General features: G+C 40.8%; 1 protein-coding gene across 1 annotated transcript in view; it reads right to left on the bottom strand.

Annotated features, from left to right (window-relative positions):
• Nucleotides 1-246: 246 nt before the first annotated feature.
• CCDC148 (coiled-coil domain containing 148) overlaps nt 247-24,133 on the bottom strand; it is a 235,606-nt gene continuing 211,719 nt past the window's right edge. Inside the window, exons 13-15 of the mRNA XM_035007985.1 lie at nt 8,362-8,479; nt 5,349-5,489; nt 247-704 (exon numbers count right to left, since the gene is read on the bottom strand). Coding sequence (XP_034863876.1) covers nt 558-704; nt 5,349-5,489; nt 8,362-8,479 — 406 coding nt within the window. The 3' untranslated portion in view covers nt 247-557. The remainder of the gene's footprint in view (nt 705-5,348; nt 5,490-8,361; nt 8,480-24,133) is intronic.

Genomic DNA, 24,133 nt, shown 5'->3' with positions numbered 1-24,133 from the left:
TAATTTCTAATTTATTTTTATAGGCTAATTTGCAAAATGAAATTGGATGATTGGTTTGCAGTAAACATGGTATACCAAATTGGTTTCTAAATTTAGAGAAAGGTTGAGTCTCCTCTTATAATAATCAAGAAATAATAGAAGTATTAATGATAATGGAGCTTCCATAATTAAAAAGTCAAATTCTGAAATAACAAGCAGAAATGAACTTTAGCAGGTACTAGCAACATTATAATTCTTGCAAATGGTTATTTTGAGCTCTTTTCATGGGATAAGGCAACCTCCAATATGCAATTTACTAAATGATAATACATGTATCATATGTGTCATAATTATGTCTCATAGTCTTGTTGAATGTAGTACTATTAGTCGTAACAAAGATATGGGAAATAGTGCATGAAATTATGAAATTATGAGTCATAAAAGAAAGATGTTTTAATGAATGCTTTGATTTCTATATCTGATATTTTAAAAATTTTTAGAAAGTAATTGTTATCCATATAAATGTTTGTTTTCAAAGAAAAAACTTATTTACATATAATAGGATTTGCAGATGAACTCTAGATTTTAAATACAGTAGACTCCATGTCCTTTCTTGGAGGTTTTCGAGGACTGATTTTTGGTAATATCTCTTTGGCATAAAATGTTTTATGAAGTCCAGCTTCTCGAAGCGCTAACTCAAAACGGAGTCTAGGGTCAGAAATTATCTGTAGAAATAAAAAACATTTAAATAAGTAGCAATTCATTGAACTAAATTACATTTTATCATTTAGTTCCATATTTCCTCAAGCTGTTTAACTTGTTTATTCTGGGTAGATGACTATAAACTTGATATATATAGTGACTATATTGTGTTGAGGTTTTTGTTTTTTGGGGTTTTTTTAACTGGAAATGTCCAGGGACACCTGGGTGGCTCAGTTGGTTAAGCAGCTAACTCTTGATTTTAGCTCAGGTCATGATCTCAGGGTCTTGGGATGGAGCCCCAAGTGGGGCTCCACACTCAGCCAGGGAGTCTGCTTGTGGATTCTCTCTCTCCCTCTGCCTCTGCCCCTCCCCCTGCTTGGGCTCATTCATGCTCGCTCGCTCTCTCTCTCAAATAAATAATAAATCTTTAAAAAAAAGAAAATGTCTAAATATTTTTTTTTAAGATTTTATTTATTTATTTGACAGAGAGAGACACATCAAGAGAGGGAACACAAGCAGGGGGAGTGGGAGAGGGAGAAGCAGGCTTCCTGCTGAGCAGGGAGCCCGACGCGGGGCTCTATCCCAGGACCCTCAGATCATGACCTGAGCCAAAGGCAGACACTTAACGACTGAGCCACCCAGGTGCCCTGAAAATGTCCAAATATTCTTGACATTATCATTTTCCAGTATATCTGTGGTTTCCAACACAAGGTGTAGAGAATATCTTACTAGTCAAAATATAACACATTGAAATTATTAAAAGATGGGGGGAAACTTACTTTCAGTACTTTCATTGATTCATTATTGATAGCTAGAATTAGAAAGTATAGACAATCATTGTTTAAAATAAACCTAAACCACAACCTTGTGCATTGGTCTTTAAATGAATATTCAATTTCTCCGTCATTCAGCAATATGTAAATTGTGTTTAAACACATGGCCCCTACTTTAAAAAATAACAACAAAAAAATCACTTGAACTCTCCTTCCAAGGCTGGATTTCTATTTCAAGCAGAATTAGAAAATGTTTCCACCAATGTGATTCTAAGTGGGAATTGAAATATGAGTAGCTCAATTTCTATTTTCATTTATAGCTGATTGGGCCTTTTTCCTCTTCCCCTCCTTCTATGAATATTAAATGTCAACAGACGCTGTTTGCTATGATAAGGTAGCCACATACAGATTTTAGTTAATGAGGCATTTTACATGGACTTGAAGTCCCCCTAGAGGATGGGATAATAAGCTGTTGAAAGCAGCCCCTCCTTCAAGAAGCTCTTAAGCTGATAGGGGTAATAAGAATGTATACAGATAACTACAGCTCATGGCACATGTGAATGATGTTCCAAGAACAGTAGAACACAGAGGTACATCTCCCAGTGCAGATGAGACTAGGATGACCTCAGGTAAGCAGCAGCACTTGAGCTAACTGTAATGTTCACCCTGTTTTTTCTACGAAGCAGAGCAGGGAGGAAAAGAGAGAGAGCAGGAAAGGAAGGCACATGCAAATTCAGAGGTGAAATAGGTCAATTTGGGACCAGGGCAGTTTCGGTAGAACACTGGAGTAGCAGTCTACTACAGTGGTCTTACACATGAAGTAATAAATGCCTAAACTTGGCTGGTAGCAAGGAAGAGAGAACTGTCAAACATTATGAAAGGAAGAATCAAGAGACTCTGGCAACTGATGAGGTACAGAAATGAGAGGCAATGATGTATACAAGTTGAAAATACAGAGATTTGTGTCTGAGAAGCAACGTAGTTGAGGCTTAGATCTAGTTTCTCCTCTTCTGGATATAGTCTCTGTGGTCCCCCTCATCCACTTCCAAGGATTCATGCTCCACCTGTGTGCTCCTTAATTATCTCCTGGAATCACCTGTCTTCTCAATTTGTGGTTTGTGAGGTTTAAAATGTCTCATTATCCTGAAAGGGGAGCCCTCCTACACTGTTGGTGGGAATGTGAGCTGGTGCAGCCACTCTGGAAAACAGTGTGGAGGTTCCTCAAAAAGTTGAAAATAGAGCTACTCTACGACCCAGCAATTGCACTACTGGGTATTTACCCTAAAGATACAAGTGTAGTGATCCAAAGGGGTATGTGCACGCCAATGTTTATAGCAGCAATGTCCTCAACAGCCAAACTGTGGAAAGAGCCTAGATGTCCATCAACAGATGAATGGATACAGAAGATGTGGTGTATATATACGTATATACAATGGAATATTATGCAGCCATCAGAAAAAATGAAATCTTGCCATTTGCAATGATGTGAATGGAACTAGAGGGTATTATGTTAAGTGAAATAAGTCAATCAGAGAAAGACAAGTATCATATGATCTCATGGATATGAGGAATTTGAGAAACAAGATAGGATCATAGGGGAAGGGAGGGGAAAAATGAAACAAGACGAAACCAGACAGAGAGACAAACCATAGAGACTCTTAATCTCAGGAAATAAACTGAGGGTTGCTGGAGTGGAGGGGGGTGGGAGGGATGGGGTGGCTGGGTGATGGACATTGGGGAGGGTATGTGCTATGGTGAGTGCAACCCCTGAAACAAATACATTGTATGTTAATAAAAAAAATTTTTAATGTCTCATTATCCTATTTTTAAAATAGATATCAAGTGAAATGGAGATCTCCCTCGAAAGCTGACCTCCATTTCCCCAATTCACCTCCCCAGAAGCAGCCAATCAGTTTCTTGTAAATGTGTTCTAGACATCTTCGCCCTAAACATGAAAAGAACAAAACAAGTTCTCTCCCTCCCTAAGTCTGTTTTTACTTCTGTATTCTTATATGGTTAATGGCAGCCACAGCTAATGATTATAATTTACTGAATTACTTCTAGGTGCCAGGCAATATCCTAGGCAATTGACATTTATTATCCTAATCCTCATAAGAACCTTACAAATTATTTTACAGATGAAATAAACAAGACACAAAGATGTTAATAGCTTACACAAGTTCACATAGCCAGTATATAGCGGATGTGGATTTGAATCCAAATTGCAGGCTCTCCTCAGTGTCACTTGCTGCCTAGCTTAGAGTCATTACTCCCTCCTCTCAGAGCCATTCATGCCCCTCCCTCCCATGTTTATGAGGGCTCTGCCATCTGACAAGGATCTGACCCCCCCCCCAAACCCACCAATTTTCCATCCAGGACACATTGCTAAAACATATCTGATTATATAATTCACCTGCTTCTGAGTCTCGCCTGTGCTCACAGGATAAGGTCTTAGCAAGCAAGTGCTACTATACTTTTCAGTCTGACCCTAACCTATGTTTCCAATCTCATGCCCCAGCACCCACCCTTGCCACGGACTTTACACTTTCCACCCTCTTCGGCTTGGTGAAACCCTTTATTGCCTCAGCCCAGGTACCCGAGAGTTTTCCAGTTTCTGACCAATTCTTTTCCAACCCCAGCTGCTCTTCCTGCTTTGGCTTCTGGAGACACACTTACATCCTTATAATGAATCCCTCTCCTTTCACCCCACCCCTCCTCCCAACCTATTTTTTTGTATTTGGTTTAAATCACCTGGAATAAATTTTGTTACTGCTGCTAAGAATCCTCGACTAAGATGTAGCTGTTTCCTCTTTGACACTTTGACTTCCCTAGTCAGCGTTTCCATGGGTTCCCTTCTCCTTACCACTGCAGCCCTTAGACTTCCACTATGGAGGTGTAGTCTCACCCCAGAGCATTATTGCCATACAGGCTACTTTCCCTCCCAACCCAGCTGCCCTGATCACTTCCTCCAAGAGAACAAGTCCATCCTGTTTAGGATGTAGCCCTGGCAACCCCACAGTGCCAAATACAGTGTATGTTCCATAAATATTTGTCCAATTAATAAGTGAACCGTTCACAAAGAGGCACACTCGATTTGTCAGTGGGTGAATGGAGTTTCTTACTTTTTAAATAATTAAATATTGAGCTTCTCTCAGATTTGTAAAATTAACAAACTAGGGGGAACTACTTTCTCAATTTCAGTGACATCCATTCGTTCATCTGTCCTCCCTCCTGCCTTCCATCTATCCATCCATCCATCTAACCATTCAAAAAGACTTTTTAAAATCCTTCTCAATCTTTAAAAAAAATAAATAAAAAATAAATAAAATAAATAAAATCCCTTCTCAGTAACAGACTAAAAGGAGTCAGAAATTCCTGGAAATGGTTAAATAACACCTTAATACTTTTCCACAGAAAATGTTTTCTTTTATCATTAGCTCAGATGTATTATCTTCAATTCATTTTAATTTCTGAAAGCTTCCCTCTGCTGTGTCTTATCAGTATCAATTGTTGCTTTAATAGGACTTACATTATGAATTTAAACAAATTCCAAATTGATAGAGAAACATTTAAACAAAATACAATATTAACACAACTTTAAAAATTTATAAGTTTTAAAAATAATTTTTAACATAAAAATGTAAATTTAAAAAATAATTTTCAGTGATAGATTCATAATATGTTCAGATAAACTGTTCCAGGATTACCTATCAACTATTTTATAACATTAAGAATTGGGCAGTAATTGTGTGCTATCATTTAGCAGTAAAAATTATGCTAATCCATGTGGCATTCAAATGTAAATACGGAAAATAATCTGAAACCCAAAACACACACTTCCATAAATCTTATCATCATGGCTTTTGCATCAATCATGCTAATTCCCATAATTACCTGGTATTCATTGTATGTATTCAATGTAAAGAGTGGTTTTTGAAGAATAAATTCTTCTTCAATTCCAATACCCATCCTTGCTTTTGATGCCGTTGTATCTGACATCATTCTAACAGGATCAAACTGAGCAACAATAGCAACCTAAAAGAAGAAAAAGCATGGCTACTTGGATTAAGATACAAGCTAACTACTTCTGAGGAACACTTTTTTTTTTTTAAAGATTTTATTTATTTATTTGACAGAGAGAGGCACAGCGAGAGAGGGAACACAAGCAGGGGGAGTGGGAGAGGGAGAAGCAGGCTTCCCGCCGAGCAGGGAGCCCGACGTGGGGCTTGATCCCAGGACCCTGAGATCATGACCTGAGCCGAAGGCAGACGCTTAACGGCTGAGCCACCCAGGCACCCCTGGGGAACACTATTAATGTTTAATGTCTAGTAAAATTTCCTAACTTCAATGAAGATAAAACCAAAGAAGGAAGGGCAGACAGAATATTAAGCCAGGCCAGTCCTAGAGATCCACAAAGGAGTTAATGGTTTTAAAACAAAACATGTTAAAAGGCCATGATATATATTGTTTGCTACTGATTGAATAACTACAGTTAGGATTAAATTTAGATAAAAATTTATCTTTCTGGTACTAAGTCATAGGAAATCTGATCTAGAAAACCTACATATTGAACTACCTTAAAAGTTACCAAAAGTAAAAAACATCAACTTTTATCCACTAGCAACATATGGCCATGGTAACAACCCCACGAAGATTTCTAGGAAGTTTAATCTGTTCAAGCTCAATCTAGAGAATATTACTCACGGGTAAAGTTGAGTTGTGTTGGCATTTTGGTCAAAATGGGTGAATCCCATTGTGTTAAGCAACTAGATTTCCAGGAATTGTTGTAAACCATTGTTTCCCCTTCTACTGAAAAACTGTAGTCATTTTAACCTAAATGCCCTTGTCCTTTATGATAATTGAAATCATTCAAACCTGTATCCTAATGAAAAGAAGCCACTAATTTTGTAAATTATATGCACCATTAGTAACACCTGCCTGTTAATTCCTAAAGTCAAGAATTAGCATTAAGAAAATGGCATTTTGGGGGGCGCCTAGGTGGCTCAGTTGTTAAGCGTCTGCCTTCGGCTTAGGTTGTGATCTCAGGGTCCTGAGCCCTGTATCCGGCTCCCTGCTAAGCAGGAGGCCTGCTTCTCCCTCTCCCACTCCCCCTGCTTGTGTTCCCTCTCTCGCTGTGTCTCTGTCAAATAAATAAAATCTTTTTAAAAAAAAAAAGAAATGAAAGGCATTTTTAATGCCATTTAGAAACCATAATGACATAACTGGGGTTTGAACGTACTTTAATTATTATAGGTTTCCTAGCCAAAATGTCTTATACTATAGTTCTAAACACTGATTACAGGTAATGGGCACAGATAGTTCCTCTTTCAAAGAGTTCACAGATGGAAAGAATTCTAGTCATATGGACTCTGTAGTTATCAAAGTTATATTGTGAACAAGAATGTGTTTAGTAATAATGACATTAAAGTTTTGTCCCCAGAAGGCCATGGTATGTAATTATTTGCTAATGATTGAATAATTTAACTTTTGTTGAATCTAGGATGACCAGGACTTACATTCCTATGCTTTGAATTTATTTCTGTCATCTATTTTATCAAAGATGATATAATAGTTGCATGTATTTACACTTCCTCTAAACTATGCCGTTTAACTAGACCTCCTCGGTTTGAATCCAGTCTGACAGTTACTAGCTGTGTGACTTTGGGGAACCCCTGTGCATCCTCAGTTTCCTCTCCTATAAAATAGGAATACTGCTATAAAATAGAAATAATACATACATCATGGGGTTGTTGTAGAGATTAAATGGGATAAAACCTAAGAACATTTAGAAGAGGGCTTTATACTTAGTATTATTTTTATTATTTTTATTTTTTTTAATTTTTTTAAAGATTTTATTTATTTGAGAGAGAGAATGAAAGAGAGAGAGCACAAGAGCGGGGAGGGTCAGAGGGAGCAGCAGACTCCCTGCTGAGCAGGGAGCCCAATGTGGGACTCGATCCTGGGACTCCAGGATCATGACCTGAGCCGAAGACAGTTGCTTAACCAACTGAGCCACCCAGGCGCCCTGTACTTAGTATTATTTTTAAAATGTGAACACACATCACTACAAACCTCTGAGGCAGGTACTATTATTAGTCCCATCTTTCAGAGGAGGAAACGAAGCTCAGGGAAGTTAAGTAAAAGATCTAAGTTTCCTCTGCCAATAAGGAGCGAACCAGGTTGTACCAGGTTTGAAGGACACCAGAGACCAAGTTCTTATCCAAGATTCCAAGTTGCCTCCACCAACATGGAAGGGAAATCAGATAGTCATTTCCAATCAGCAGGGAAATGGTGTCAATGGACTTTGGAGCTTATCAGTTGAACTAATTACTTCCAGATCAAAACCTCTGAAAAATTATCAAGTAAAACTATTTTATCACATTTCTCAAATTCTTAAATTCCTGCTTTTGCCATCTGCTGTCTACGTTAAAAACTTTTGCCTACTTTTACTAGGCAAAGCAATGGGAGGCTTTAATTCTCACAAAAAAATAGTAGTTTTAAAAAGCATTTTTTCACATGTTTGCTGACTGTAGGGTATTTCCAGAGGTTCCTACCCCAAAGAGGATTACCTTGCTCTAGCTCCACCAGGTCTTTTGAGAGCATAAAATCCTTATGGTAGATGCAGTTTCACTCCTTTAAGTGGATACTCTTCAGCTAATAAACTAGAGGTAACATGGATGCATTTAAATCTTGGGAGAGCTTTTTGAAAGGTGCTGATAAAGTTATTTTAATATACTAAGAAACTGGAAATTGTTCAACATAAATCTAATTGCTCCCAGGAATGAAGATCAGTGTCCCAATTTGGAAAAATTACATTTTATATCACAGAGGTTGTGAACTAAGCCTACTAATAATGTTATGAAGGACACTTAGAAACTACCCATGAAAATCTCCAAATTAAAAACACCTGTTTCCTAAGGGCTTCTAGCCGGCTCTCTCGCTCTTCTTCTTCATGAGCTTCTTGAAGGGCCACTTCTTTTTTCTCCATCAAACGCTTTTCCAGTAATTCTTGTCTATATTTAACCCTTTAAAAATAAAGCACAAGGACGTTGGGAAAATATAATAATTATGGAAATTATACAGATGGGGCAGGAGGCATGTCAGAGGTGACATGACGGTCATAATTTGTTTTTACTTGTTTTTGGTTGATTTCTCACAGCCACACAACAAAATACACTGGTATAAAATGCAAGCTACAATAATTCTAAGAACCAGAGAACTGCAGATCAGGGGGCAGGAAAAGGTAGGGTAAAATCCAATCCATCTCTTTCTTCACTGAAATCATTGTATTGACTCTCAAACTGTCTGTAGCCTGTCACAGCTGCAGCTAATCTGACCCAACAGATGACAGTCTCACTCCTGAGTGATTAGTCCAGCAGTTTTCTGAAGAGTTTTACACAATTTGAGATGTTAAAAAGGCGACGTTACTAGTTAAACATACATACTTTAAGAATAGTAAATGTTATAATAATATGTCCAGTTATTGGAACTTAAACCAAACTTTATATTGTCACTCATTTTGTCAAGAATGCCCTGTGTGTGTGTGTGTATAAGTTTAAAAATTGTACTTTGACTGTAGATGGCAGCAAAAACATGATTTTCCCTTAGCATTATGTTTCCATTCTCCTTAAAATCAGCAGATACTAAACCAGAACACATTTCAATACCTTCAAGCTCATTTGACCCTCCTTTGCTGCCTTTTTTAGACAGCCTCCCTTCCCATCTTCTTGCCCAAGCCACTCTTCTATTGAATTATAGGGATGAGATTTATCTTTTCTAAAAAAGTAGACACTTGGGTTCTCAGGGGAGTATGAGGCCATTGCCTCGGTCTTCCATCATTGATGGTTTAGATTTAACTTTAAGACATCAGTCACAAATGTGCTTTGTCCTTAGTGTGTATACCTGCATTTTCCATAGATGTACCCTCACTAGACCTGTTTAATTCTGGATGTTGAGGTTTACTGATGTAGCTGTTCACTATGTATCAAGTCTGTTGCTGAGTGCTTTATGTGTTTTAGCTCATTTAGACTTCACCACCACCTGATGTTGGGGTACCAGTGTTGATCCCATTTTAAAGACAAAGAAATGGAGGTATGGACTGGTGATGTAACTTGCCCATGTTCTCACACCCAGAAAGTGGCGGAGCCAGAGATTAAACCCAGGCAGACTGGCCCCAGATCTCCCGCCGACCCTGACCCTCCCACCCCCCTGCTACTAGCCACTATGCTCTTCTCTCTTCTCCCCTTGATTACTCCACTCGCCTCACTGACATGAATACCTGCTGTGTGCTTCCCCTGTGCTGGGTATTATGAGCACATTGAGAAAAAGCCCTTAGAAGTTTGTAGTTTATTTTTTAATTTTTTTTAAAGATTTTATTTGTTTATTTGACAGAGAGAGGCACAGCGAGAGAGGGAACACAAGCAGGGGGAGTGGGAGAGGGAGAAGCAGGCTTCCCGCCGAGCAGGGAGCCCGATGTGGGGCTTGATCCCAGGACCCTGAGATCATGACCTGAGCCGAAGGCAGACGCTTAACGACTGAGCCACCCAGGTGCCCCAGAAGTTTGTAGTTTAATATAGAGACAAAAAGAGAGGCCTGAGAACGAGTCAAGGTATGCAGTGCCTTCAGAGAGGAATAAAAAAGGGCCACGGGGATTTGCCGGACTGTGGGAAAGACTGGGAGGCTTCAGCAAGAGTTTTAGGGAGGAGGCAGCATCTGAGCTGGGTCTCAAGGATTAGCATTTGGAGAGACATGGTGGTGGAGGGGAGGCTGGCCTTCCTGGCAGAGAGCGAGAGAGAGAGAGCAAGCCAGGGCAAGGGTGAGTCAAGAAAGGCATTCATGCTCAGGCCCATGTAAATATAGGGTTGGGATCTGAGAGTGGGCAACTTTTAAGTTTTGCCCCCTGGTCACAGTCCTGAGAAAGGAAGAGTCCAAGATGGCTAGAACAGAGTAAGGCATTTGAAGCTGTGTCGTTTGAGCAGAGTGAGTGAATGAAAAAGAAGCCCAGGGAAGTACTGGCAGGCTGAGCCTGGCAGTCACCTGGTTCCTTCAGAGGAGGAAAAAATCTTTAAAACCAGGCTTCTCCTGAGGCTGACATTAAAGCAGCAGTACAGGAGAGGAAAGGAGGGAAGCACGCAGTAGACTCTTGCAGAGTACAAAACCCACAACAGGACTTAGAAGGCAGATCCTGAACTCCTCTGATGGCCGTGGCTGTCCTCCTCATCTCCCATATCAGGAGTCGGTGGTCAGGTACACAAATTAAAGAGGCCACGGACCAGATTGCTCCCTTTCTCCATTGCTCATTCTCTCCATTTCACTAAGGCATGACACAACCTCCCTAATGAGGTTCTACTCAATTTATGTACGGAGTACAAGCTAAGTGAACTACTGTGAAGGTTCAATTAAAAGATACCCTGGGATTTGATAATTACCATATGCTAATTCTCAGAACCTTTGAAAAGTTTCTCTTCCTTTGGGATATATAGGTTGCTTTGTCTGCAACAAAGTTTTGTCTGCTGTGGAAAAGTAATAGTAGTTCCAGTTAGGGGAGCTTGACTAGTGAGGAAGAAGTTGCAAACGAGAGTCAGGCATTTGAACCTGTGTCTGAAGAAGCCTGGCTCACGGTTTACTCTGAGGCTCACTTGCTCATTCAACAAATGTTTACTGAGCACCTGTTCTGCATCAACCACTGTGTCAGGTACTGCATTTACAATTTCAACATGGGAGGCAGGCTTCTGTCCTCACAGAACTGGCAGTCTAGCGGGGATACAAAGACCCAGGCAATTTTGACAAAGGGGGGCCCTTGCTCTGACGAGGCCATGTGATATAGGCCTTGGGAGAGGCACCTTTGCAGACTTGGGGCATTCAAGGGAGGATCCAAGAGGAAGTGTTCTGAATTTTAGACCTGAAAAAGGAGCAGAGGGGGAGAGAATAGAAAGAATGTTCCAGGCAGAGAAAAATCACATACGAAGGCCCAGAGGTGAGAAAGCACAATATTTTTGAAGAACTGAAAAATATTCGGGATGACCAAAAGTGAATGATGCAAAGTGAGGAGTGCCAAGAGCTGAGGCTGGAGACGCAGGAGAGGCCAGACTGGGGCTTTGCAAGCATGAGGGCTTTGATCAGGGAAATGTGGTGATCAGAAAAACCTCTCCTGTAATAGTATGGACATGGATTGTAAAGAATCAAGACCAGGGAGGGGTGTCCACAGGCAAGTTGATGGTTTCCTAATGTAGGGAACTGGTAGGAGGTAGATATTGAGGAGATACTGAAGGAGAAGACATGGACTTAAAATTTATGTGGGAAATAGAATAAATTGGAATTGTTTATTTTATGGGAGAGCAAAAGAGATAAAGAAAGGAGTTAAGGTTTCTTTCTTGCACAATGAGCGACGGTGTCCCTCACTGCAACTGGGCACTTAGAAAAATAGGGAAAAGAAGGAAATTAGGCTCAGTTTGAACATAGACCAGCCTTCACAGATCTGGGCTGAAGACGTAGATGGGGGAATCTTTATCAACATCATGGAATCAAAGCCATGGAACAGATGGAATCAATCAGGAAGAGAGTGTGGAGCAATAAGAAAAGTAGGTCTAGGAGTGATTGCCAAGGAAACATTTAGGAAAGGGACAGAAGAGGAACCTATCTAGGAGACTGAGGAGAAACGGTGCCAAAGCAGCGAAGGAAAGTGGCATTAACAATGTCAAATGCTACAGCAAGATCTGATGTAACACCAAATGGTCGCTGGGCTAAATAGGAGGGAGTCATGGGTGCTCTTGGCAAGAGCAGTCAAAAGAGAGGTGGCTGAAGAATTAGTGGAGCCCACGAGGTGGAGGTGGGCGGGGGAATGGGGACAACCCCTTCAGCAAGACTGGTACCGCCGTGGGGAGGAGGGAGACAGGGGTGCTGCAGGGAGCACGCAGCCCATCACACTTATGTTGGCTCCAAAGTGATGATCAAGATTAATCTGGCCACCTTGAGGATTTACCACAGAAAATTGAAGCAAACAGGCAACACACTCAAATTCTTCATTTACACAGATGCTGTGGTTTTAACTCAAATAATAATTCCCTTTAAAAGGGGAAATTCTTGGTGCCTCTTTCTTCCCCCAATCTGGATAGAAACTTGTCTTTGCCTCAAGAGAAGTGATGCAGAAAAACTCCTGGGAGAAAGCCAAATACTCACATATTCATGGGGAAAGAAAATAGCAACACAGTGAAGTCAATCATTTGGAAAATTTTCCACATAAATACCTTTAGCTATTTGAGGTAGCAGATTTTCTCCAAATTAAACTCCTGCTATGAAAGTCAATGTCAGGAAGTGGCTAAACTCAATGGTCTTCAAGTTGTGCCCAGAATTCCCAAACAGGAGTCATAGGTCCATTCCTCAGTCCGTTTTATGCCCTCTGAGTCTGCAGAGGTTGGAAGTGTTGCAAAATGGGCACTTGCAACTTCTCGGGGGGAGGAGAGGCATCATATTGTTCAAAACAACAGCTGCTACAGAATCAGGCCCCGCATTAACAATAATCTGGAAAGGATTTTGTTTAAGCCTCCAGACCTGAGTAGTTGAAGGGACAGAAAGCTTTCATGTAGAAATGGAGAGTTGATGTAGGTTTAGGAGATTCTTTTTTTTTTCCAAAAGATTTTATTTATTTATTTGACAGACACAGCGAGAGAGGGAACACAAGCAGGGGGAGTGGGAGAGAGAGAAGCAGGCTTCTCCCGAAGCAGGGAGCCCGATGCGGGGCTCGATCCCAGGACCCTGGGATCATGACCTGAGTCGAAGGCAGATGCTTAACGACTGAGCCACCCAGGCGCCCCTAGGAGACTCTTTATGTGTGTACTGCACTCTAAGAGATGAATGGACAAATGCAAGTGGCTTGGAAACACCTTGAACTTTAGTAGCAGCATCCCTTTACTTCAGTAAAACTTCAGTGAAAACTGGGCAAAATATTAAGTACTAAACCTTGACCTCCTTCCTGTCTGGAGCCCCAGGTAATTTCAGTCTTAACAAACCTACAGCGACCAAGGGGGTTGATAGCTGATAGTGGTAGGATCTACAGTCAAAAAAAAAAAAAAAAAGCTTAGACAGTAAATAAAACAACATAAAGACATGTCTTGATTAGGGTACTGTAACCAGTATTGAACTCCCCCTGAAAATGTTTCAGGGAAGTAAATTGCCCTCCTGAATTAAAGGCAGTTTATATGCGAACTTGCTACTTAGTGTTGAGGTCACGTGGCTCACTCCCTCCTGAACAAGAACTCTTGAGACAGACACCTGCCGGAGGTGCTGCTGCCAGAGGCACTGGAGCAACGGTGTGGTGAACCTGTTCCTGCCTGTTGGGAAATCCATTTTTGGCTCAAACCCACTCAGAAAGTCGTTCTGCCCACCAAGTGGAGAGAAACCCCTCTATTAGCTATAGCGTACCCCAACAGGGAAGAATCCGTGGATTGAAACACAGGCAGGCCAGGTGGCAGCATCTGTCAAAAGGTGGATGATGATGGGGGTTTGGGGGAGAAGGAGGAGAAGCCAGCCCAGAGAAAAGAAGGAAAATAACATAACTGGATGCTCATCGGACGCTCACTGGATGTTTCTAATGATATGGGCAATGAGACGACTTGTGGAGGATTCTGGCTAAGGGCGTAAGCAGAGACCAATTTCTGCAAATAGGATGTGAATCCTGATACAAGGCAGTGACATCCTGGTGCAGAGAGGTGTGGGGCAAGAACAAAGAGGATTCATAGCGTAGCCATAGACCCAAGAGACAATCCCATGCCAGCCCCAAACAGAGACTATTCTTCCAGCTCAGAACACTTACTGGTTCCTTTGTGAGGTGTAAAGGCAAGTTCTTATTGGAACCCTATTCTTTAATTGATCGATTCAGTTAGTCAACATACAGTTATTTGAGCACCTACTATGTGCCAAGCACTGTCCCCAGAGCTTAGGATACAATAGGGAAAAATTAAAACTAGATAAAAAAGATCCCTGCCCTCTTAAGTGTTACAGTATTTGTGGTTTTTTATAAGCATGCCTAAATTATCATTCTAATAAAATATGTAAGATTGTTCTTAATAAATTGTCACAAAGTCTTAGATTAGCCCCTTCTTACATTGCTACAGAATGATGGTTTTCAACTATGACAGTCATTAGAATCACTGAAACATAAAAAGTTCTGATGCCAAGTCCCACGCCAAACTAATTACATCAGAATCTGGTGTTGTGCTGGTGGGGGCTCAAGCATTGGTATTTTGTAAAAAGTTCCCCCCAGATGATTCTATTGTGCAGCCAGGCCTGAGAGCTAACACCACCTGGCCTGTTGGTTCCCTAACTTGAGCTAACATCAGAATCATTTGGAGGGCTTATTAAAGCCCAGACCATTTGACCACCTCCAGAGTTTCTGATTCAGTAGTAATGAAGTGGCGTCTGAAAATTTACATTTATAAGATGTTTCCAGGGGACGCTGATTCTGCTGGTCTGAGGACTACATTTTGAGAATTAGAGTATAAATATTCAGATTAGAGGGATTCTGCCTTAGTACTGTTATCAAGACAAAAGCAGGTACAAATTACTACCCAGACAGGGCTGATTTCTGTTTGCATGTGCCAAACAGCACAGTGAAATGCCTCAGGACTGATCCAAACTAGAAATTCCTGCTTTGGTGCTACGGACTTTTAAGAGCAGAATCCTTCAACCTCACCTCCCCCTCCATGACCCTAACACACACAAATGACAGGTGCCCTCTCAGTCTTGGGTCAGTGTCAGTGATGAGCAGTTGCAAGAATGGCTGCTACTGAACCACTTCCTTTCTCTCCAATGGACAAAGCGCTGGTGTATCCTGATGACAGCTGAAAACATCAGGCTACTGGAGATATTTAAAGGGTATACTCAGTAAAATCAAAGAAGGAAGAAATAACTGAAAGTATTTGAGCCTTAAAAAGGAGGTATGAGCCACTTCCTTTGGGAATAACTCTTGTAGCTCCAAGGGGGTGGATATTTTTCATACTGGAAGCGAAAACCCACAAGAGAGTGAAGTACGTTTTCCTGTTCTTTGTGATCAATTTCAACCTAGCTGTCTGACTTCACTTGAGTTAGAAGTACAGACGTACAAACAGCGGGGAAACAAGGACTTAAGCCTGGCAATCCAGAGTTGAATACAGGATAAGAGGTGGGTGAGGGTTACTGAAAGAATGTTGCAAATATCATATTAGCTCTTTCCCCCTAGAAGCGCAGAGACATTTTTTACCCCAATTTATTTACTCTCCTCTTGTTGACCCTTTCCTAACCCTTTCCTTCTAGATTTCAGTGATTCTTTTATACCCTTAAAATTTGCCGAGAACACCCCTTTCTACTAGCATTTCAAGAGGTGTACCTTCTATAAAGAATTAAAAACAAGAATAAAAGTCTTTCTTATGATCACGCACTAGCAAGTCTAAACAAAGTTAGTGATGAAATATTCCCTTCATTGGAGCATATAGCCCCATCCCACTTCACTCTTGGTTGCCCCTTTTAATAGTTTTTCTTAATTGAAAACCAGTGCTTCCCAGGTGATACTACTCCCATTGCTCCCCTTTAAAATCGTGGAAGGAGAAGGCTGGCATTTTCCTGACTCTCTGGCACCAATTCTAGAAAAGCTTTATCCATTGACATTGGGGTTCACCATCCTCTTTCTGATAGGGTTCTTGGAATCAACCACTAGCCGCGCAGGTTGCTGCGGCTGAGGGTTTTACATTTACTGAGGGTTATTCAAAACTCCACCCTTCCAGTCCCTTGAGCCTCAACAGCTCATTCCTTTGACCAAACTTGGAGCTTGGCAATACCTAGAACTATTTCCTGCCAAAATCTTAGACTGAGGAATTCTGCTCTGGTTCTGATATCTAGGGCCACCATATATGCTGATAAAGACTGCACAACTCTAGGGATGGATTGCCTGCTAACTGCCAATGTTTCTTATGTTCTCATCATTTACCCTGATTCAACCTGCTACTTTAGCACATCAGGCTCTCCATTTTTCAATGATCTATTTTAACTGTGTTCTATGTGCCAGACATGGGGCTAGATCTGCCCTCATGAAATTTACTGTTCTACTTCTTCCCTTTCCCTCCAGGTTATGAGACACAGCGGGCTTTATTTACTTCATTCTCTTTCCAGCTGTGGGTCCCTGGGTCTATGTTTGTAAGGGTATTATCACTAAGATCCTATACTTGTCTTCTTTTCTTTCCACATATGCCCTGCCAATTCCCAGCCCCGATTCTTTGCTGAATTTATTATGTATCTATGAGGTCAAACTCTACCTGGGCACTCCACACTCCTCCAGATTAATTGTATTTACACCAGCTGCTTTATATTCTCCCTCTTAGCAGAGAACCTCCCCTCCTACTTTACTGGAAAGGCCACAGGCATTCATTTCCCCAACATGCTTTGCCCACTTCCAATTTTGTTAAGATTCGTTCTTATTTGTCCTTTGTTTCTTAAGCCTGGGCTTTTGTCTCAAGCCTAGTTGTTTCTAGGACCTTGCTCCAGAAATGAATTTCTTCCTTTCCTATTCAGTCTTTCTCGATCCCCTTTCTTGGATCTTTTTCCTCTATAAGCAAACTTCTTCAAATGGGGAAAAATGTGTCTCCCAGCTCTGAATCTCTTTTCAGCTGCCATCCTCTTTTTCATTTTCCCTTCACTGCAAAATTTTTTAAATGAAAAAGCCATTCTTTCTGTTACCAGTTCTTCATTTCTCATTTAATCCAAAACCCATGCAGTCTGCCTCCTCCACTCTCTGGAAACCATTCTTCCCAATATCACCAGGGACTCCAAATTGTAAACCAAGCTTCTTTTAGAGCTCCTCCGACTTAATCTGTCCACAATGCCTGCTACTAATGACCCTCTCCTTGAAATGCACATGCTACCCCTCTGCTTTTCCTCCTCTTTTACAGGCTCCTCTTCATCTGTCCACCCAAGGTTCCAACATGAGTCTTCTTAATTTAAAAACATCTTCTGGGAAATCTGACTCCTGCCACAATCCAGGCATCAGTATCCATAGTCTCTACCTCCTTCAAACCGCCAGATACTCTGATCTTTTATTTTTTCTCTATGTAATATCAAAATTGGTTTCAGACAAATCTCTCAAGTGTAAATACATCATATGGATAGTTAAATACAGAGCATCTGCTTTAATGGGCATCTGAGCTTGGCATAGTTTTCTCATAAAAACAATCTTAGGAACAAACCTAATGATACATACCTATGGGAAGTCTGGAATACCTCCCCACATCCTCTTAGAGCTGAGAGGGCCAAGATTCCACCTAGTCTGGTTTTTTAAAAAAATGATTTTGTCTACTTGACAGTGGAAGAGCACAAGCAGGGGGAGAGGGAGAAGCAGGCTCCCCACTGAGCAGGGAGCCCGAGGTGGGGCTCGATTCCAGGACCATGGGATCATGACTCCAGCTGAAGGCAGATGCTCAACTAACTGAGCCATGCAGGTTCTCCTCTACCTAGTCTATTATTTTAGGTTTGCTCTAATCCAAAGGCAGAGAATTAAGTTCCCATTGCTTAATACCTTATAATACGGCTGCAACAATTTTAACCTGAAATAATTATAGCAAGGTTAATAATTTCAACTACTTAAAAAAAACCATAGAATGTATAACTTCGAACAATACAACTTCTTGGAGCCAAGAAAATCTTTTATATAATTAAACCTGTCTGAGGTCACAACATTTGGGATAATTAGCTATAAACCATTTTATAAATTAGAAGAGGTATTCCAAAAATAATGACTTTAATATTAGAAGAGTTTATTTTAATTTTATCCCTGATTTTTTGGCAATAATTGGATACTAGGCTAACTGCCTATTATGGCCAAATCTAGATTTTAATATTTAGACCACATTGTGGTAGACATCTGTCTGGTTTTTTGTCCTCTAACATCAACCTAGTAACATCAATCCCTTTCAAACTGCCTTTCCTCATTCCTTCCAGGTCTGTTGAAACCTTTAATCAGAGAATTCCCCCCACACACACACTTTCCTGGTGACCAGATATGGTTAATAATAGTACACTACAATTATGATCACAGTGATTGGCCCTCAGTGAGCTTCAGCTGAGCCAATCAGAATCTTCCCTGGGGATTGATATGGCTTTTGAAGAAGAAAAGCTTTCTTTTCTCTCTGAGGTCACTAAGATAAAATAATGTAATTAAGGGGGCGGAGCAAGATGGTGGAGGAGTAGGAGACCTGGATTTCGTCTCCTCTCAGGAATTCAGCTGGATAGGGATCAAACCATTCTGAACACCTACAAACTCAACAGGAGATCGAAGAAAAGAATAGCAACAACTCTCTCATCAGAAAAGCGACCACTTTCTGGAAGGTAGGACGTGCGGAGAAGGGAATCCAAGGCGATATTCGGTAGGATAGACGGCGGGGGAGGGGCCTCCGTCGGCCGCTTCTGGCAAGTGATAGAACCGCGGAGCACAAAATCGGAACTTTTAAAAGTCTGCTGCCCTGAGGGACGTCACTCTGGTGGCTAAGCGGGGGGTGGAACCCTCCGGGACAGTGTGGTCTCAGGACCCTCGGGGTCACAGAAAGACCGGGGGTGCCTGAGTGTGGCAGAGCTCCCAGGTATCGGAGCGGGGAAGCCGGCTGCAGAGGCGGAGCCCAGGCGCGGGCTCTCAGCTCGGGGTCGCCATAAACCGGGATCCGCGGCACAGTCGGGCCCCTGCTCCTCCAGCAGGGACCCAACAAGCGGCAGATCCGGGGAGACTCACCTTCCTCCCCCGGGAGGAGCCGCGGGGAGTGCACCGCAGGGATCTGCGGGGTTTGGAGATTCCACAGGGGGTCGGGTGCCAGAGATAGAAATGCGCGGTCACAGGCCGGGTGAGCACAAAGTGCGGCCAGAGACCGGGGAGACGGGAGTGACTGACGGCTTTTCTCTGGGGGCTCACTGAGGAGCGGGCCCGAGTTCTCGGCTCCTCCGGGGCGGAGATTGGGAGGCCGCCATTTTCACTCTCCGCCTCCAAAGCTGTACGGAAAGCTCGCAGGGAACAAAAGCCCCGGAGAGCAAACCCGAGCAGATTACTTAGCCGGGAGGGGGCAAGGGCGGGGCAATTCCGCCTCCGGCAGAGACATTTGGAAACCACGGCAACAGGCCCCTCCCCAGAAGATCAGCGAGAACAGCCAGCCAAGGCCAAGTTTACCGATCAATGAGAACGGCAGAACTCCAGCGCTAGGGGAATACTGCACATAGAATCCATGGCTTTTTCCCCCCTGATTCTTTAGTCTTTCTAAGTTAATTTTTTTTAACTGTCTTTTTTTCTTTTTTCTTTTTTTTTTTGAATTTTTCTTTTTCCCTTTTTCAACCAACATCTTATCAATCCCTTTTTAAAAAAAAAAACATTTTTATTTTTCATTTTTAGAGTCATATTCTATCCCTTCATAGTAGTTACCCGTATTTTTGGCTTATATATAAAAGTTGTTCTCTCTTTAAAATTTTGAGATAGTTTCTTCTAACAGATTAAAATATACCCTAAATCTCTAGTATATGGTGTTTTCTATTCCCCTGCCTGATCACATTCTCTCCCCTTTTTTTCTTTTTTCTTTTTTTAAATCCTTTCTTTTTTCAAACAACTTCTTATCAATTCCTTTTATAAAATTTTTTATAATTTCCATCTTTACAGTCATATTCCATCCCTTCATCATATCAACCCTTATTTTTGTACATATATAAGTTTTTCTTTCTTTAAAATTTTGGGAGGCACGTTCTTCTAAAAGACCAAAATACACCCTAAATCTAGTGTGTGGCACTGATCTATATACCAGCCTGATCATATTTGATCACATTCTGGGTTTTTTTGTTGTTGTCTTGTTTTGTTTGTTTTTGTTTTTATCTTTATCTTTTTCTTTTTTTTCTTTTTCTTTTTTCTCTCTTTCCCTTTCTTTTCCCACTGCTTCAGGTCTTTTTTGATTTGTTTAGAGTATATTTTCTGGGGACGTTGTTACTCTGGTAGCATTTTGTTCTCTCATTAATCTATTCTCTGCACAAAATGACAAGATGGAAAAAATCACCTCAACAAAAAGAACAAGAGGTAGTACCGACTGCCAGGGACCTACTCAATACGGACATTAGTACGATGTCAGATCTAGAGTTCAGAATCATCACTAAAGATACTAGCTGGGCTTGAAAAAAATATGGAAGTTATTAGAGAAACCCTTTCTGGAGAAGTAAAAGAACTAAAATCCAATCAAGTAGAAATCAAAAAGGCTATTAATGAGGTGCAATCAAAAATGGGGGCGCTAACTGCTAGAATAAATGAGGCAGAAGAGAGAATCAGTAATATAGAAGATGAAATGATGGAAAATAAAGAATCTGAGAAAAAGAGAGATAAACAACTACTGGATCACGAGGGCAGAATTCAAGAGATAAGCGATACCCTAAGACGAAATAACATTAGAATAATTGGGATCCCAGAAGAAGAAGAAAGAGAGAGAGGGGCAGAAGGTATAATGGAGCAAATTATAGCAGAGAACTTCCCTAATTTGGGGAAGGAAATAGGCATGAAAATCCAGGAAGCACAGAGAACCCCTCTCAAAATCAATAAAAATAAGTCAACACCCCGACATCTAATAGTAAAACTTACGAGCCTCATAGACAAAGAGAAAATCCTGAAAGCAGCTCGGGAGAAGAGAGATGTAACCTACAAGGGTAGAAACATTAGATTGGCAACAGACCTATCCACAGAGACCTGGCAGGCCAGAAAGGACTGGCAGGATATATTCAGAACACTAAATGAGAAAAATATGCAGCCAAGAATACTATATCCAGCTAGGCTGTCATTGAAAATTGAAGGAGAGATAAAAAGCTTCCAGGACAAACAAAAACTAAAGGAATTTGCAAACACAAAACCAGGAAATCTTGAAAGGGGTCCTCTAAGCAAAGATAGAGCCTAAAAGCACATAGACCAGAAAGGAACACAGACAATATACAGTAACAGTCACCTTACAGGCAATACAATGGCACTAAATTCCTATCTTTCAATAGTTACCCTGAATGTAAATGGGCTAAATGCCCCAATCAAAAGACACAGGCTATCAGACTGGATTAAAAAACAAGACCCATCGATATGCTGTCTGCAAGAGACTCAGAACCAAAGACACCCCCAGATTGAAAGTGAGGGGGTGGAAAACCATTTACCATGCTAATGGACACCAAAAGAAAGCTGGGGTGGCACTCCTTATATCAGACAAATTAGATTTTAAACCAAAGACTGTAATAAGAGATGAGGAAGGACACTATATCCTTCTTAAAGGGTCTATCCAACAAGAAGATCTAACAATTGTAAATATCTATGCCCCTAACATGGGAGCAGCCAATTATATAAGGCAATTAATAACAAAAGCAAAGAAACACATCGACAACAATACAATAATAGTGGGGGACTTTAACACCCCCCTCACTGAAATGGACAGATCGTCTAAGCAAAAGATCAACAAGGAAATAAAGACTTTAAATGACACACTGGACCAAATGGACTTCACAGGCCTATTCAGAACATTCCACCCCAAAGCAATGGAATACACATTCTTCTTTAGTGCCCATGGAACATTCTCCAGAATAGATCACATCCTAGGTCATAAATCAGGTCTCAACTGGTACCAAAAGATTGGGATCATTCCCTGCCTATTTTCAGACCACAATGCTTTGAAACTAGAACTCAATCACAAGAGGAAAGTCGGAAAGAACTCAAATACATGGAGGCTAAAGAGCATCCTACTGAAGAATGAATGGGTCCACCAGGAAATTAAAGAAGAATTAAAAAAATACATGGAAACCAATGAAAATGAAAACACAACTATTCAAAATCTTTGGGATGCAGCAAAGGCAGTCCTAAGAGGAAAGTATATAGCAATACAAGCCTTTCTCAAGAAACAAGAAAGGTCTCAAGTACACAACCTAACCCTACGCCTAAAGGAGCTGGAAAAAGAACAGCAAATAAAGCCTAAACCCAGCAGGAGAAGAGAAATAATAAAGATCAGAGCATGATATGATACTTTATGTGGAAATCAATGAAATAGAAACTAAAAGAACAGTAGAACAGATCAATGAAACTAGGAGCTGGTTCTTTGAAAGAATTAACAAGATTGATAAACCCCTGGCCAGACTTATCAAAAAGAGAAATGACCCAAATCAACAAAATCATGAATGAAAGAGGAGAGATCACAACCAACACCAAAGAAATACAAACAATTATAAGAACATATTATGAGCAACTCTATGCCAGCAAATTAGATAACCTGGAAGAAATGGATGCATTCCTAGAGATGTATCAACTACCAAAACTGAACCAGGATGAAATAGAAAACCTGAACAGACCCATAACCACTAAGGAAATTGAAGCAGTCATCAAAAATCTCCCAAAAAACAAAAGCCCAGGGCCAGATGGCTTCCCAGGGGAATTCTACCAAACATTTCAAGAAGAATTAATACCTATTCTTCTGAAACTGTTCCAAAAAATAGAAATGGAAGGAAAACTTCCAAACTCATTTTATGAGGCCAGCATTACCTTGATCCTCAAACCAGATAAAGACCCCATCAAAAAGGAGACTTATAGACCAATATCCCTGATGAACATGGATGCAAAAATTCTCACCAAAATACTAGCCAATAGGATCCAACAGTACATTAAAAGGATTATTCACCACGACCAAGTGGGATTAATCCCTGCGCTGCAAGGTTGGTTCAACATCCGCAAATCAATGTGATACAATACATTAACAAAAGAAAGAACAAGAATCATATGATCCTCTCAATAGATGCAGAAAAAGCTTTTGACAAAGTACAGCATCCTTTCTTGATCAAAACTCTTCAGAGTATAGGCATAGAGGGTACATACCTCAATATCATAAAAGCCATCTATGAAAAACCTACAGCGAATATCATTCTCAATGGGGAAAAACTGAGAGCTTTTCCCCTAAGGTCAGGAATGCGGCAGGGATGTCCACTATCACCACTGCTATTCAACATAGTATTGGAATTCCTAGCCACAGCAATCAGACAACAAAAAGAAATCAAAGGCATCCAAATTGGCAAAGAAGAAGTCAAACTCTCACTCTTTGCAGATGATATGATACTTTATGTGGAAAACCCAAAAGACTCCACCCCAAAACTGCTAGAACTCATACAGGAATTCAGTAAAGTGGCAGGATATAAAATCAATGCACAGAAGTCAGTGGCATTCCTATACACCAACAACAAGACAGAAGAAAGAGAAATTAAGGAGTCGATCCCATTTACAATTGCACCCAAAACCATAAGATACCTAGGAATAAATCTAACCAAAGAGACAAAGGATCTGTACTCAGAAAACTATAAAATACTCATGAAAGAAATTGAGGAAGACACAAAGAAATGGAAAAATGTTCCATGCTCACAGATTGGAAGAACAAATATTGTGAAGATGTCAATGCTACCTAGAGCAATGTACACATTCAATGCAATCCCCATCAAAATACCATCCACTTTTTTCAAAGAAATGGAACAAAGAATCCTAAAATTTGTATGGAACCAGAAAAGACCCCGCATAGCCAGAGGAATGTTGAAAAAGAAAAACAAAGCCGGCGGCATCACAGTTCCAGACTTCCAGCTCTATTACAAAGCTGTCATCATCAAGACAGCATGGTACTGGCACAAAAACAGACACATAG

The sequence above is a fragment of the Mirounga leonina genome, unplaced genomic scaffold, assembly GCF_011800145.1.
Source record: "Mirounga leonina isolate KUSES-001 unplaced genomic scaffold, KU_Mleo_1.0 Mir_151, whole genome shotgun sequence".
In the NCBI taxonomy this organism is placed as follows: domain Eukaryota; kingdom Metazoa; phylum Chordata; class Mammalia; order Carnivora; family Phocidae; genus Mirounga; species Mirounga leonina.
Note: the sequence above shows the minus strand (reverse complement) of the source record. Positions and strands in the feature narration are given on the sequence as shown.